Here is a 13,700-nt window from a genome sequence, read left to right as displayed (position 1 = left end):
GAAAATTATGTGACATCCTGTATTAAACAGGGTTTGCTGGGATCCAAATCAGAGGACAGACCTGTTGTAACTTATTGATTAAACCCTTGTGTTCTAAACATAAATTATGTATTAATTCCTGACTGCTAACTGTTATTTTTTACTAATGATTCAAATCAGAAAGTATTGCCAAGTCTTGGGTGACTCAAACATGTAGACCTTGGTTCACCTTTGTGTGGCAAAACCCTTCAGAATGGACACAAGATGTTATGGCAGACTTTACAGCCGCGTGTGGAAATATACATACCAGTTGCATTGAGGGAGAGGTCGGTGTAGTTAGCCCAGCAGCTGCTGAAGAGGACAGTGGTGTTCCCATTCAGTCCTGAAATGCTTGCACCAGTAGAGGCTGTGAGTACTGCAGTAAGGGTGAAAGACGTGACTCCTACAGACACACAGTTGCCCTGTGGGAACATAAAGAGTGTCGAAATGTTTACAAGTGAAAGGAGACTCCATCTGGCCACTTCGCTTGGTTAGATTTTCACTTGCTAATTTATCTATGTATACCAGAGTGGGAAACAGCTTCAACAACTTGGTTGGGAGAACTGGAGAGCTCTATTTACTGATGAATTGGCGTTTTGGTGAACGTTATGCTGCCTGTTGTGCTTTGTGCTGCTCAATAGGGGGTACTGAAAGTGTGACGATGTGGGGAGGAATTCCCTTTAACATAAGAATGTCCTCAGTACTGCCTCTCAGTGATGTATTGACAGCATTCTCAAGCTAACAGCTTTTTGGAGCAACTGGATAGTAAGCGGTACCTTTGGGATATGCAGCACCCTATCTCTATCACTAAAAATACCACTCATCCTGGTTTCTCATTTTTCTCCCCTCTTCCCTCTGGTAAGCGTTATAGGAGCACAAAGGCACAAACTTCCAGATTCAGAGACTGTTTCTTCCCACAAGCTGTCAGATTACTGAACTCTACCCTTACCGCTGGCTCACATATTTTTTTAAAGTTCTATGTTATTTAACTTGTTGTTGCTGCTGCTGTTCTGTGTTTATGTTTTTGGTGATTCCTTTACTGTCTTTGTATTGGAGCATACAGTACATGCAAATTAGCATTTCATTGCACTTGCGCCCATGACACTGAACCGAACCTTGGAGAAAATAGATTTGTCCAGGTGAACCAGATTCGCTGCACTGCAGCACTTTATATGTACTTAAAGTATTGGAAATCTTTGGGGTTTGATCTTTGCCAGCCTTAGCACACACACACACACACACACACACACACACACACACACACACACACACACACACACACACACACACACACACACACACACACACACACACACATACACACATACACACACACACACACACACACACACACACACACACACACACACCCACCCACCACAGAAAGCTTTGTAGGGGTGGCACAGTGTATATAACAAAATGTCTTAACCTGCTGTTGTGTACCACTGTGATCATGGTATTACATTCCCTCATTGTAATTATGTTTAAAGAAATCTAATTTTCTACCCCTAAGATCTGAAGGAAGACCCACTTACATTAGAATCTACGGCCATGACTGCAGGTTGTTGGCTCAGAAGCTCTCCATTCCCTCCAGCTATTGGATGAACAACCACAACCAGAGCAGAGACAGCCGACACATAACTCACGCTAGGATCTGTTCTGCTAACGTCTTGTGTAGCAACCTACGGCATGCAAAAAAAAAACAAATTAGAGCAAACTCCACTTGGTGCATCATGCACTTTAATCTTCACTTGATGTCCTCTTCACTATCAAATTACTCCTGAACATATATAAGCATAACTCTCTTCATGCAGAAATGTGGGTCATGCAATTATTTGGTTCACCTCAGTACTCAGAATTGAGTAACAAGAGTTGTACTTGGCACATCAAAAAAGAGAAGACCTATAAGCTGAAAAAGCTATCTGATAATGTACCTTACTGAAGCCTCATAAAATGCTAGAGTTAGTAGCTACAAGTGACGATGCCACATCAGGTGGTCAATAAAATAACTGTGGATTCTACCTTTTTCTAAAATAATCCATATCTTTAAATCAGGTTAACTGATCCTCAATCTAGACAGCTCAGCGGTAAGCATTGCTGAGGCCCTGGGTTCAGTCCCTTGGGTGGTATCTGTGTGAAATCTGCATGTTCTCCCTGTGCTCACGTAGGTTTCCTTTGGGTGCTCCAGTTTCCACCCACAGTTCAAAGATGCATTGGTAGGTTAATTGGCTTCTGGGAAAACTGGCCCTGTTGCGAGTGTGTGCTCTGTGATAGACTGGCATTTTGTCCAGATTGTAACCTGACTTGCACCTCTGGACCCTTGCCTGCCAGGATGGGCTCTGACTCCCCTGGGACCCTGTATTGGATAAAGCGATTGGAAGATGGACGGACGGGTGATCCTCAATCCTACCTGGCTCCAGGAGCTGTCTGTAGATGGAGGTACTGGAGGGATGACTCCAATGGACGAAACATTGAACTGGATAGACTGGCTCAGGTTTCCCGAGATCGATGCCTGGGCTAAACTATCGGCAATGTTTTTCAACGTGTCAAATTGTTGTTGCTCTGAAATGAAACAACCGGAAGGGTGGGACATTTCAAAAGGAATCAAATCATAAGACCACGAACATCTGGAGACACACCAGCCCTTCCCGACCAGGACTGCCCATCTTCTTTGATACCAAGTGCAACACAGAAGAGTATTTCATAAAAACGGAGACTCTTACGTGTGGTGGAACTGTTGGTTAGATTTTGAGATGGCGGCTGACTGATCTGCACTTGGACGGATAGCCCCGCGGCTCGTTTGCGCCGCCTGCTGTCTTCCCTCACCACCTTGGTGATTCGGATCATTCCTGGCGGGACTTTGAGAAACAGGGCCAGGTTTTGCACCAGTTTGTCCCCGTAGAACTCGTCAACGGTCATTGCAGGCAACCGGAAGGAGATGAACAGAAGAGGAGAGGTGCGGATCTCCACCGGAGTGGACCCTCTCACTAAAATATTAAGCATCTTGTAGGTGCTCTCAAAGAAGTTGTCTCCATAGACCATTGAATCCATTTGTGGGATGTAGTGCCCTGGGACGAGAAGACCAAAAACATTTTGACCTCAACAGCTTCTTTCAAGGAGTGTGTCCAGAAAAAGCAGGAAAGTTGTTTTAAAAAATAGTTTCAAAATATAAACACCCATACTGTGCAAAGAAGTACCGTTAATCATCACTGATGATTCGCAAAAAAATTTGAAGAGTTAATTTGATCTCATTTAAAAGATGTCATTATAAGGATAAAACCAGAATATCACTCTTCCAGAAAATTGTACAGGAATCCACATACTCTGCATGCCATATCAAGTTCTGCGCAGTGCCATTCCAGATTATAGGTGAACAGAAGGCAAATTTAATGTCCTAATATGTTCTTCTGATACTTGCCCATAATTCAATAAATCAGAAGTGAAAATTGTTAACAGGAATATTAGTATTAGGGGCAGAGTGGTGGCTCTGTGGCTAAGGATCTGTGCCTGTGGTTGGAAGGTTACCAGTTCAAATCCCGTAGCCGGCAGAGGAATCCTACTCCATTGGGCCCCTGAGCAAGGCCCTTAACCCCAACTACTCCAGGGGTGCTGTACAAATGCTGACCTTGTGCTCTGATCCCCAGCTTCTCTCCCTGTCTGTGTGTCTCATGGAGAGCAAGCTGGGGTATGCTAAAAGATGAATTCCTAATGCAAGAAATTATATAGGGCTAATAAAGTCATGTTATGATGTTATGTTAGTCTTACTGAAAGTTTCTATTTTAGCAGCAATCATTAATTACATTGCAGAATTTAACGTAACGTAGGCCAAACCAGACAAAGGCAAAAAATATATTGTAAAAGGACTACCTCCTGCTGACTTTCCTACATTTGTAAGGAAAACAGGGCCTTGTAAGCAGGATACCTGGGTAAAGAGGCTCTTCTAAGGTGTAGTCCGTGTGGTCAGCATTCCACTTTGCGTTCGTTGGTGCCACCAGGTTATTTTGCACGTACACATCCAAACGTTGAGGACTGGAATAAAACACTGCCACACGAACAGCCTGAGAAGCACACATGTTTACATTATGAACCAACACAAAGCATATTACACTGAAATACGTACTATAAACATCAACAACAGTGATTCCGCATCTTAAAAGTTGAAAAAGTAAAACGTAGCTGACCAGGATTAAAACATTTAGTGAAAAGATGGTTACCACTAATGGGCTACTGCATTTTGCCTTTTTGTGTTTTATCTATGAGAATTTATGGTTTCTAAACATTTACTGTATATTAATAGCTCTATTTTATTCTTCCATAAACAGCCAAGTAACAGGGAGTTGCTTTTTAAGATATTGTTGCATGTCAGCGGGTAGCCAAACTGAATTTACCATCAAAGGCACCCGAGGCTAACAAGGAAATCATGGACAGCTTTGAGGAATACTCGCGAAATCTTTTTTACTGATCAGTTCATTTGAGGTAGTCACCATGGCCAAAAATCAAGACAGCCAAACTGTTACATTTACAGTATCTTTAATTCAGACTAATTCTGTTACATTTTTAACAGAGAAAAAAAGAGGATAAAAAGTGAAAGAAATATACAATGTAAAACTAGAGAGAAGCAACAGCAAAACACCTTGAACAGACCAACAGACTGAATCTCTACAAGAATTTAGAGCACTAAGAAGACAGGACACTAGGCCATAAGAAAGGGACGAGAAAGTTTATATGTGTTGAAAATACTGATAATTATTTGTGTCGTGCTTCAGACTAGGAGAAATCTCCTGATGCGTTATTTTGAATTGGGAAATACTGTAGGTTCCTTTATTTGCTAAGAGACGGCTTTCCTCTTTTCTCATTCACTGTGGCTCTGTTCCCAGGAAGAGTTCTGCGAATTAAACATTTTTACTTAACCGTGAAATGTCGTGTGTTGTCCATTTCTGTAAATATAGAAATAAAATAAAAACCTCTCGTCTATTTTGACGTTGCCATCTTGTTATTACGGCGTTACTACACTTTACCAAGAAAACACAAGCTGTGCTACACTTAGTGTTCTTTGACCACAGAATAGTCATGGGGGATGAAGTACTGTTAATTTGATAAAATTCTATCTTAACAAGCTCTTTAATTTTAGCACCCCCAGCACATAAAATACTGGCCCTACATATTTAGAGCTTTGGTCACAGTTTAGGAGTGATCCATGGATGATATTGTATGGTGACGATGTTGAAATGCGACACGAATGCAAGTGAAATGCGACACGGCCTTGAACAACAAGTACAGGAGTGGAAGACGCGCCTTGAACGATTCGGGATGAAATTGAACATCAAGAAGACGGAGTACCTGGAATGCGGTGATCAAACCGATGGCACAATCGCAGCTGGTGCGGTCGAACTGAACAAAGTGACCCAGTTCAAGTACCTAGGCTCATGTGTCAGCTCCGACTGCACTACCCTCCAAGACGCCAAGACGCGAGTCAGCGCCGCTTGGATGAAATGGCGGCAGGTCACTGGAGTACTGTGCGACAAGAAGATCCCTTTACGCCTAAAATCCAAAGTCTACCGCTCAGTGGTCGGACCAGTGGCCCTTTACGGAACTGAATGCTGACCAACGACAAAGAAACATGAGCAGGCACTCCATACGACGGAAATGAAGATGCTGCGATGGACCCTCGGCTTGACAAGACTAGACCATGTCATGAATGAAGGGGTGCGAAAAACACTCGGAGTCGCCCCAATCACTGAGAAAATGAGGGAATCACGCCTGCGATGGTATGGACACGTGCTCCGCAGAAATGACGCATCATTGGAAAAGACCGCCCTCGAATTGAATGTGGAAGGCCACAGGCCCCATGGATGACCATCTACGCGCTGGCTGGATCGGCTGAAAGACGACATGCGCCTCGCAAAAGTCACCTGCCGAGACGCCGCAGACCGTACGAAGTGGAAAAATCGGTGCAAACAAGCAGACCCCACATAAGTGGGAAAATGCGAAGAAGAAGGTCACAGTTTAGGAGTGGTGGAAAAGACATACAGTATGAATTATACTGAACTCACTTTAGTGCTGTCAGCATTGAGAAGCATGAAGCGAAGATTCTGAGGGGTGGTGCTGGTGAAATAGATGTCAAATGACTTATTGCTGGCCACAATGCTGTGGAAAAGAGAGACTCTTTTCTGACATGTATATCCTGCACACCAACCATGATCCTGAGGGCCTGCCAAGTTAAATAAGAAAACAAAGACCAAGGGGTTAACAATACCCAGTCTTCATAGACACCATCTCACTAAATCACGAAGATTTAATAGCAGGCATTCACTGCTCAATTTCCCCCTGTGCTGTTCTATACGTACAGGTATCAGCGGTATGCATCACCTCTAATTCATTGTGTCTGAGAAACAGCTTTTGTATTTTGAAGAATCTGCTAATACTGGTGTAAAACAAACTATCACACTTAAAATTTGGAATGAGCAATCATTTCTATTATTATCAAATACCCACATAATGTGGGATTGTCGATTGTTTTGAGCACTTGTTCAGGAGAGAATGTAATATGTAGACATACTGTATTCCTCTAGCACGCCTACTTGAAGAGTCATTTTGTTGTTCAACATGATGAAATCCTTGCAGGGGAGCTAGCACTGACAACATTGCTGGCCTGCAGCTGCTCAGCAACACACTGTGAGAGCTGTTAGTAATAGGAAGGCCTGGAAGACCCTGGAAGAATAATCTCAAGCTGACAGCAGCACAACAGCTTGTGGAATCCTGGTCATTGCTGTCAAGCTTGATCTATACTAAAATATTTTTCCACAATTAAAAGAAAGAGAGATCTCTGTAGTTGCATGTTTTCACACCTCTCTTCTTATTAAAGCTAGCTTTAGAAGTTATATATGATAAAGAGTCACGGTTTCATTTAACATGCGATCAGACTCTTATGGGAAAACGAGTGCATTGGACACATGCAATGAAAACTACTTAGAACCCACGAGATGTATCAGAGTTTTCGCATTCTCTCTTCTTACTCTGAGAAATGTTGCATGACAGCGTTTCTTCCATTGTGATCACAAAGTAAGGTTTTGAACACGGCTACTGTATAAGCATGTCCTTACCGTTTATGAGATCAATGTAACGATCCCCCAGTACAGCCACTGGCGACAGGCGTCTGGTCTCTGTGTCGGCATCAAGGCTTTCAATCGCCAACATCTCATAGTTGAGACCGAAGCATTTGTAGCTCTGCCAGTCACTCATGTATGTGCAATTGGCGTCCCTGATTATTCCTTGAAGAAAGATGAAATATATTCTCATTACTGTGATTTGTGTTGATCTGCGTTACGCTTGAGAATAATGTACAAAATATAAATAACGCCTACTTTCACACATAATTACTGCACCCCCTGCCTTGCAGCATATTCAAGTTCAAGTTCACGTTTGTCATTCCAGCCATATACAAGTATACAGTGGAACGAAATATCGTTCCTCCTGGTCCACGGTGCAAATACAGACAGGACACCGACATAGACATTGTAGACAGGATCCACATAGTGCCTTAAAACAGTACTTCCACTTATTATGATAATATGTGTTCCAAATTATTAGATTTAACATGTCAGTGTTTAATGTATGCAAGCGTAAGAATGTGCTGGATTAAAAAAGCCTTTTCTCAAGATGGGCATTTGGATTGTGTGATATAATCGTTCTGTGGTGAAATTTGTTAATAATAGGAGGACTCAGGTTCATCCAATCATACTCGCTCAAAACCAGTGTTAGATCTGAAGTCAGTTCTCAAGTCAAACTAAGAGTTTCTAAAAGCCATACAGTCCTAAAAAAGCATACAGACCTTTATACGGTGCCACTTGGCTAACTGGTATCCGGCTGCCATTCAGGAAAGTGAGCATTATTTTGGGAATCCTGTAATCTCCCAAACCTCGACGCTTGTCTCCATTCCACTCGTACTCCGACTGGGGAACCACAGCACCCACTTGCCCAAGGAAGGAGCCATCCAGGTCTTTGAGCAGAGCTTTCTTTTTCGCATCACAGTCCATATCCACACAGTCAGAAGGATTGACCTTGCTGAGGGCAAACACACGCAGCATGGTCAGTATCGCACAGTTCCCTGTCGCCTTACTCCCCTTGGGTCTGAAGAGCATCTAGTCCCAGAAAGAGCCGAGTTATCTTTCAGTATGTGCGGAAGAGAATAAAATGAGTATTTTGTTCATCATTTAAGAATGTGATCATGAAATGTTTCTACAACATGATACGAATCTGCATTCTAAATCATTGGGGAGATCTGTGAAGCTAAGAAAACATATAAAGGAATTCTGGAATATTCCCTCCTCTCACTGCTTTCTAATATTCAGTCACAGTAATTATTCCTTCTGCACAAAGGTCAATGTTTCCATCTGTAAATGGGATCTTAACTCATATTGTTCAATCAGCCTACCACAACTTTGCTACTGTACTTCTTTGAAACAATATCTAGAATTGCACTACTTACGTCTGAGACAGAATGAACATTGCAACTTTCTCATCCATTTTTATACAATCTTCTTGCCAAATGTGACTCTTCCCACTAACACTTACTGGGCCATATAATACTGATGTTAAAAGAATTCAGTAAAATTGTCACTTTGCTTTACAATGTTACATTAGGAGAGGTAACTTATTTTCATAAATATCAATATCTACTATAAATTCTTAAAACATTTTTTCAGCTTCTTTTGGTATAAAACTAGTATGTTTTAATATTGTAAAATCCTTTTTACTTACACATGAATATGAATGTCCTTTTCACACATTTACCATTTCCATACAGTAACTGCAAACTGAAAATCACATGAATTAATAAGCGGCCTCTTCACTCACCTCAGGTCGGGTCTGTGTATGAAAACCTTGGCAGCCTCCATGTTGTCGACCATTCTCAATCCTTGCACGTGAACTGGGTGCTGTAAGTCTTCATTTCCAGGATTGGTCATGAACATCACATTCATCTCTTTTGAGCAGACACTCTTAAATCCCACAAGTGTGGTATCTTTAAAGAAACGATCATTCAATTTCAAGAGGTCTTGTTACTGGCAGAAGATGTTCTCAAAGATATACAGCAGTTAGTCATGTCCGCGACCACACTAACAGTGGAAGATATTTTCTCCTGAAACAGTTTTGATGGGGGACCTTTTGCTTAATGGTAGATCGAGGATAAATAGATGTGACACTGCCGATGGTACTTGAACATACATTATAACCACAGGGGATTATAGAAACTAGGAAACTGTTCTCTTAAGTATTTTTTTTTAAGGCAGTGACAAAACAACTGATGAGTAAATATAGCAGTTGAAAAAATGCCAACCTAATTTTGAATACATCAGAGAAAAAGATGCATGGGGCTGATAAAGTGGTTAGCTTTGCTGACTCTCAGCACTGAGGTTCAAATCATGGGATGCTATCTGCACAGAGCCTGTATGTTCTCCCAGTTCACATGGGTTTCCTCCAGTTGCTCCAGATTCTTTTCACAGTCATACACAGACTCGTTGCTTAACTGGCTTCTGGGAACACTGACCCTGGTGCGAGTGTGTGCGTGTTTGTGTCTGTGTGTGTGTGTGCCCTGGTGTCTCATTCAGGTATATCCTGCCTTGCTCCTGGTGCTTGTCGCTTGCCAGGTTAGGCTCCGGCTCCCTCTACAACCCCAGACTGCATAAAGTTTGTTCGAAAATGGATGGATGGAAAACTGTGTGCCTAGAACTGAGTTTTTCGCCAAACTGAAAAGCAACCACTATGAATAAGAAACTGTTATCCCAACTTGTTATGATGGTAGAGCAGCACTTATTCTGATCCTCAGCAGAATAAATGAAATAAGCAAATACAGAAAGGTAGCGATTTACAAGCTCCAACTGTCTGCTAAGTGGAGTACTAACCTGGTTTCCAAAGGATATTTAAGACCCCATTTGCCGGTCATCTCTGCTCAGTCTTCGAGGGTCATTGCTCTAATCTCAGTGATCCTGATTTCCTTCTGTGCTTGTCTTTTTCTTGGCTACAGACCTCACTCGTGTTTTAACTCCCCTTTGCATTTTCCCTGCACTTAGCACTTATTTTCTGGGATTTGATCTATGTTCATGCCTTGCTTATGCATCTGGGTGCCCCAGTGTGCTTTTGCTGTCCTGCTGGCTATCAGCTCAGTTGATTATCTGGCCTCAGCTTGGATGACTATCTGCCTGTCTGTTTGCTCTGTCTTGCACCTGGGTCACCTTACTGCCTTAGGATGCCGCTCTTGGTCAAGTAAGAGCAGTGGTTACAAATACACACTCTCTGCAAGGAACACTGCAAGCATCAACACATTACAAACACTGGAAGCTAAACTTTTCTTCTTCCGGCTAGTGACTGCCTTAATAAGATAATAAATAATTATTATCTCCCGCTTTTAACTTCATATTCTAAAAAAACCCAAACACACCTGGGGTCAACCACAACCCTGGATGATATCAGACAAGACAAATTACGTCAAAACATGGTTGCTTGGTGCAGCAGCCGAAAAACAGACAAGCTACTTACCCACAATGTGTCATCAAAAGAATTTACGGTATATACAGGATTCCACAAATGCCTGCAATGTGTTTTGTGGTTTGCTTTTTTTAAAATAATGGTACTACATTTAGTATCACTTAAAAAATAACTGTGATACTCACTGGTCACGGTCATGAGCCCACTGATAGCATTGTAGCTCATCAGTCCTGCATGAGGTTTTCCTGGTGCCATATTGTGATCAGAGGCGAAAGTTGGCCAACAAAATCCACTTCTCCCACCTAGACAAGCACAGAGCAAAGCAGTGTTTCAGACACATCTGCTAGATTCTTAATGTGTGCAACAGGTGTGTTAACATCTTAGAAATGGAAAAATACATATCCCCTGTATAGAGATGGAAACACATTGAAAGAAGGCACCATTATTTGGATGAGATGTAAAACCGAGGTCCTGACTCTCCGTGGTCATTTAAAATCCCAGGGCGTTTCTCAAAGAGAGTAGGGGTGTTACCCCGGCATCCTGGCCAAATTTCCCCCTGGCCTTCACCAATCATGGCCTCCTAATAATCCCCAACTATGAACTGGCTTCATCTGTCTATTCTCCTCCCCACTGATAGCCTGTGTGTGGGGAGTGTACTGGAGCACTTGGGCTGCCATCGCACCAACCAGATGGGGGCTACATATTGCTGGCGGTGGAGGGGAGTCCCCATTACCTACAGTATACAGCACTTTGAGTGGAGTGTCCAGAACAGCGCTATATAAGTGTAAGGATTATTAATTTATTTTAGATAATTACCTGTTAGAGGCCTGGGAGCCCTGTGACTCATACTGAGCTTCACATTGGCATCGCTGCTGGTAAGGACCTCAGAGCAATCGAAGTTAGGGCTACTTCCCACTATCAGAGAGTTCTGCACAAAAAGAAAAAACAAAATTTCGCAATCAGTCAAAACGTGTTGGCTGTGAATAATACAGCTTAATACGCGAGCTTTGCATGATGGCATGGTTTTCGCATAGTACCTTAAAGTGAATGATTTCACAGCACATCTCAACAAACATATAGTAACCAAAAGACCCTGAGAACCCATCATCAAGATTTGCAGAATTATGATTTTGATATAAAAGGATGCTGTATGCTATTGGGTTTCTAATACCACCTATTTCTCGCAACATCATTCTCAAATCTACTTTTTAACCTCCTAAACCGACAAGCACGGCCTGTGACAGAATATATATTCAATAATCACAAAATAGCTGTCAATATATACTTGATAGATATTTAAATATAAATTAACATGGTTTTGTCCACTTTACTACAGACTACATCTAGATCACACTTTCAAATCATTCATGTTTAAGAAATCTGGAAACAGCCTGTGCAACTGTAGGAAATGACGGTTCCTTCTTTAGATTGACCCCTCCGAAATGTTCTGCAGGTGAATCTTTGTGATGTTTGGAATTTCCAAAGAGATCTATTCTGAATATATATTTTCCCCAGTGCATTCATGATAAGAGAGCAGGCTGTTCACGACTAAATGTCTATATAAAAAAATGCCAGAGGTGTGTAAAAAACACCTAAACTTGAGAGAATAATCGCATCTCTCTGCTCGGGTCTCCAGAAGGATTTTCAGATTCCTCTATACAAAACAGACACGGAAACGCACTGTAACACGGTAGCATCTGTACAGCTCCTTCGCGGAGTCAGTGACGCCGGTTTTTAAAACAAACTTTAGTCAAAGCGGGACGCGGTTTGAAACAACAATTCAACAAGGTCAGCTTCTTACCTGGATCTGAACGGTTTTGTCAGAGTACTGATGTGACACTGAGGGGGGGGTGTATATGATCGGGAGAACTCCCATTCCGTTGTCTACTAATGTGACATCCGAGATTTGGATGCTCATTACCGTCTGTAAGAAAACAAAGTATGGTTAAAATGGCAAAAAAACACATCACTGAAGTTCTGTACAAAACCCCTCCTCTCATTTATCTCGGTTGCTTTAATACTGTTTTTTTTTCTCTCAATTCTAAACACATTTCATTTAATCTCATTTTAAAGTGGCTTTTATTCTCCAATATTGAGTGAAAAGGCAAATACAAGACACTGCCTAAAATACAGTACTTTGCCGAAGGTTGAGCTCGCCACATTCCATTCTATTCAGAAACAGAATTTTCCTTTTTTGTGTTGTTTTTTTCCATATGTTTCCTAGCCTTGGTAGCGTTTGCAAACATTCTTACGAGAGCATATACCATCACAGGAAAAAAAAAGGTTGTTATAATAATAGTTTGACATCACTGCGTAGGGCATCACAACAGCTAAAAAAATGTTCTTAGTTTTAAATCCCTCTTTTATTCATTAAGTTATCAGATTCAGTTGGATGACCCCAGAACTTTACCTGGAAATAGATGCCATAGTCCCAGCACTTCCAGACTGTGAAGCCTTGAATGAGAGAGCAGCTCGCAAGACCATCTTTGTTCATGTACACCCCATACAGTCCCCCATGAGCCTCATTGCCGTGCCAGCTTTCAACCGGATTGAATGTTCCTGAAAGAGACTTTTAATGAGCACGTGTGTGCTGGAAATACCAACAGACAAAACGGTCAACAACCTACAGCATTTGAATTATTCTCTCTCCTACCAAGTCTTTCAAAGTGTAGTATGAAGGAAAGTTTAGAGTATTCTCTCAGCATTGCCATTAATCATCGGAAGCTTAATGAAAATCCTTTAGTGAAAAAGCTTTGTTAATATGGCTCACCAGGCAAGCTTTAACTCACTATTTTTTTGGGAGAAAAATCATTACCTGGACAAGGTTCTCCGTTAATATGATATGCCACTCTCTCAAACCCAGCCACAATGTTGTCCTGAAGCACGATATTCATTCCTTCATTAACCTAAGGAAGAGATCAAAACTAATGTTGGAAAACAAATGTCATTCTAGATTTCTACATAAGCTGTCAAAAGGAGCTCTGAACATTTAAGCATTTGGTTCTCATTTTCTACCTTTTTATCTTGTTTTGATGTGGTAAAGGCTTGGAATGACACTTTTCTAAATACGAGTTGATTTAATTGTAATTATGACAGGGTATACAGGGAGATGTACCTTACCGTATATTTATAGAATATACAGGTCACAAAATAAACGAATTTTGGGTAATGGCAGAATACAGCAAATAAGGGCCATA

General features: G+C 41.6%; 1 protein-coding gene across 1 annotated transcript in view; it reads right to left on the bottom strand.

The window, feature by feature from the left end:
• Positions 1-13,700, bottom strand: part of pkhd1l1.1 (PKHD1 like 1, tandem duplicate 1) — a 64,792-nt gene that overhangs the window by 750 nt on the left and 50,342 nt on the right. Inside the window, exons 64-77 of the mRNA XM_088601921.1 lie at positions 13,319-13,409; positions 12,914-13,062; positions 12,305-12,427; positions 11,320-11,431; positions 10,689-10,805; positions 8,875-9,040; positions 7,850-8,082; positions 7,122-7,289; positions 6,072-6,229; positions 3,941-4,076; positions 2,742-3,086; positions 2,429-2,580; positions 1,554-1,700; positions 287-440 (exon numbers count right to left, since the gene is read on the bottom strand). Of these exons, the coding sequence (XP_088458047.1) occupies positions 287-440; positions 1,554-1,700; positions 2,429-2,580; positions 2,742-3,086; positions 3,941-4,076; positions 6,072-6,229; positions 7,122-7,289; positions 7,850-8,082; positions 8,875-9,040; positions 10,689-10,805; positions 11,320-11,431; positions 12,305-12,427; positions 12,914-13,062; positions 13,319-13,409 (2,251 nt within the window). The remainder of the gene's footprint in view (positions 1-286; positions 441-1,553; positions 1,701-2,428; positions 2,581-2,741; positions 3,087-3,940; positions 4,077-6,071; positions 6,230-7,121; positions 7,290-7,849; positions 8,083-8,874; positions 9,041-10,688; positions 10,806-11,319; positions 11,432-12,304; positions 12,428-12,913; positions 13,063-13,318; positions 13,410-13,700) is intronic.

Source organism: Lepisosteus platostomus, chromosome 12, assembly GCF_059453375.1.
Source record: "Lepisosteus platostomus isolate fLepPlt1 chromosome 12, fLepPlt1.hap1, whole genome shotgun sequence".
NCBI classification, from domain to species: Eukaryota; Metazoa; Chordata; class Actinopteri; order Semionotiformes; family Lepisosteidae; genus Lepisosteus; species Lepisosteus platostomus.
Note: the sequence above shows the minus strand (reverse complement) of the source record. Positions and strands in the feature narration are given on the sequence as shown.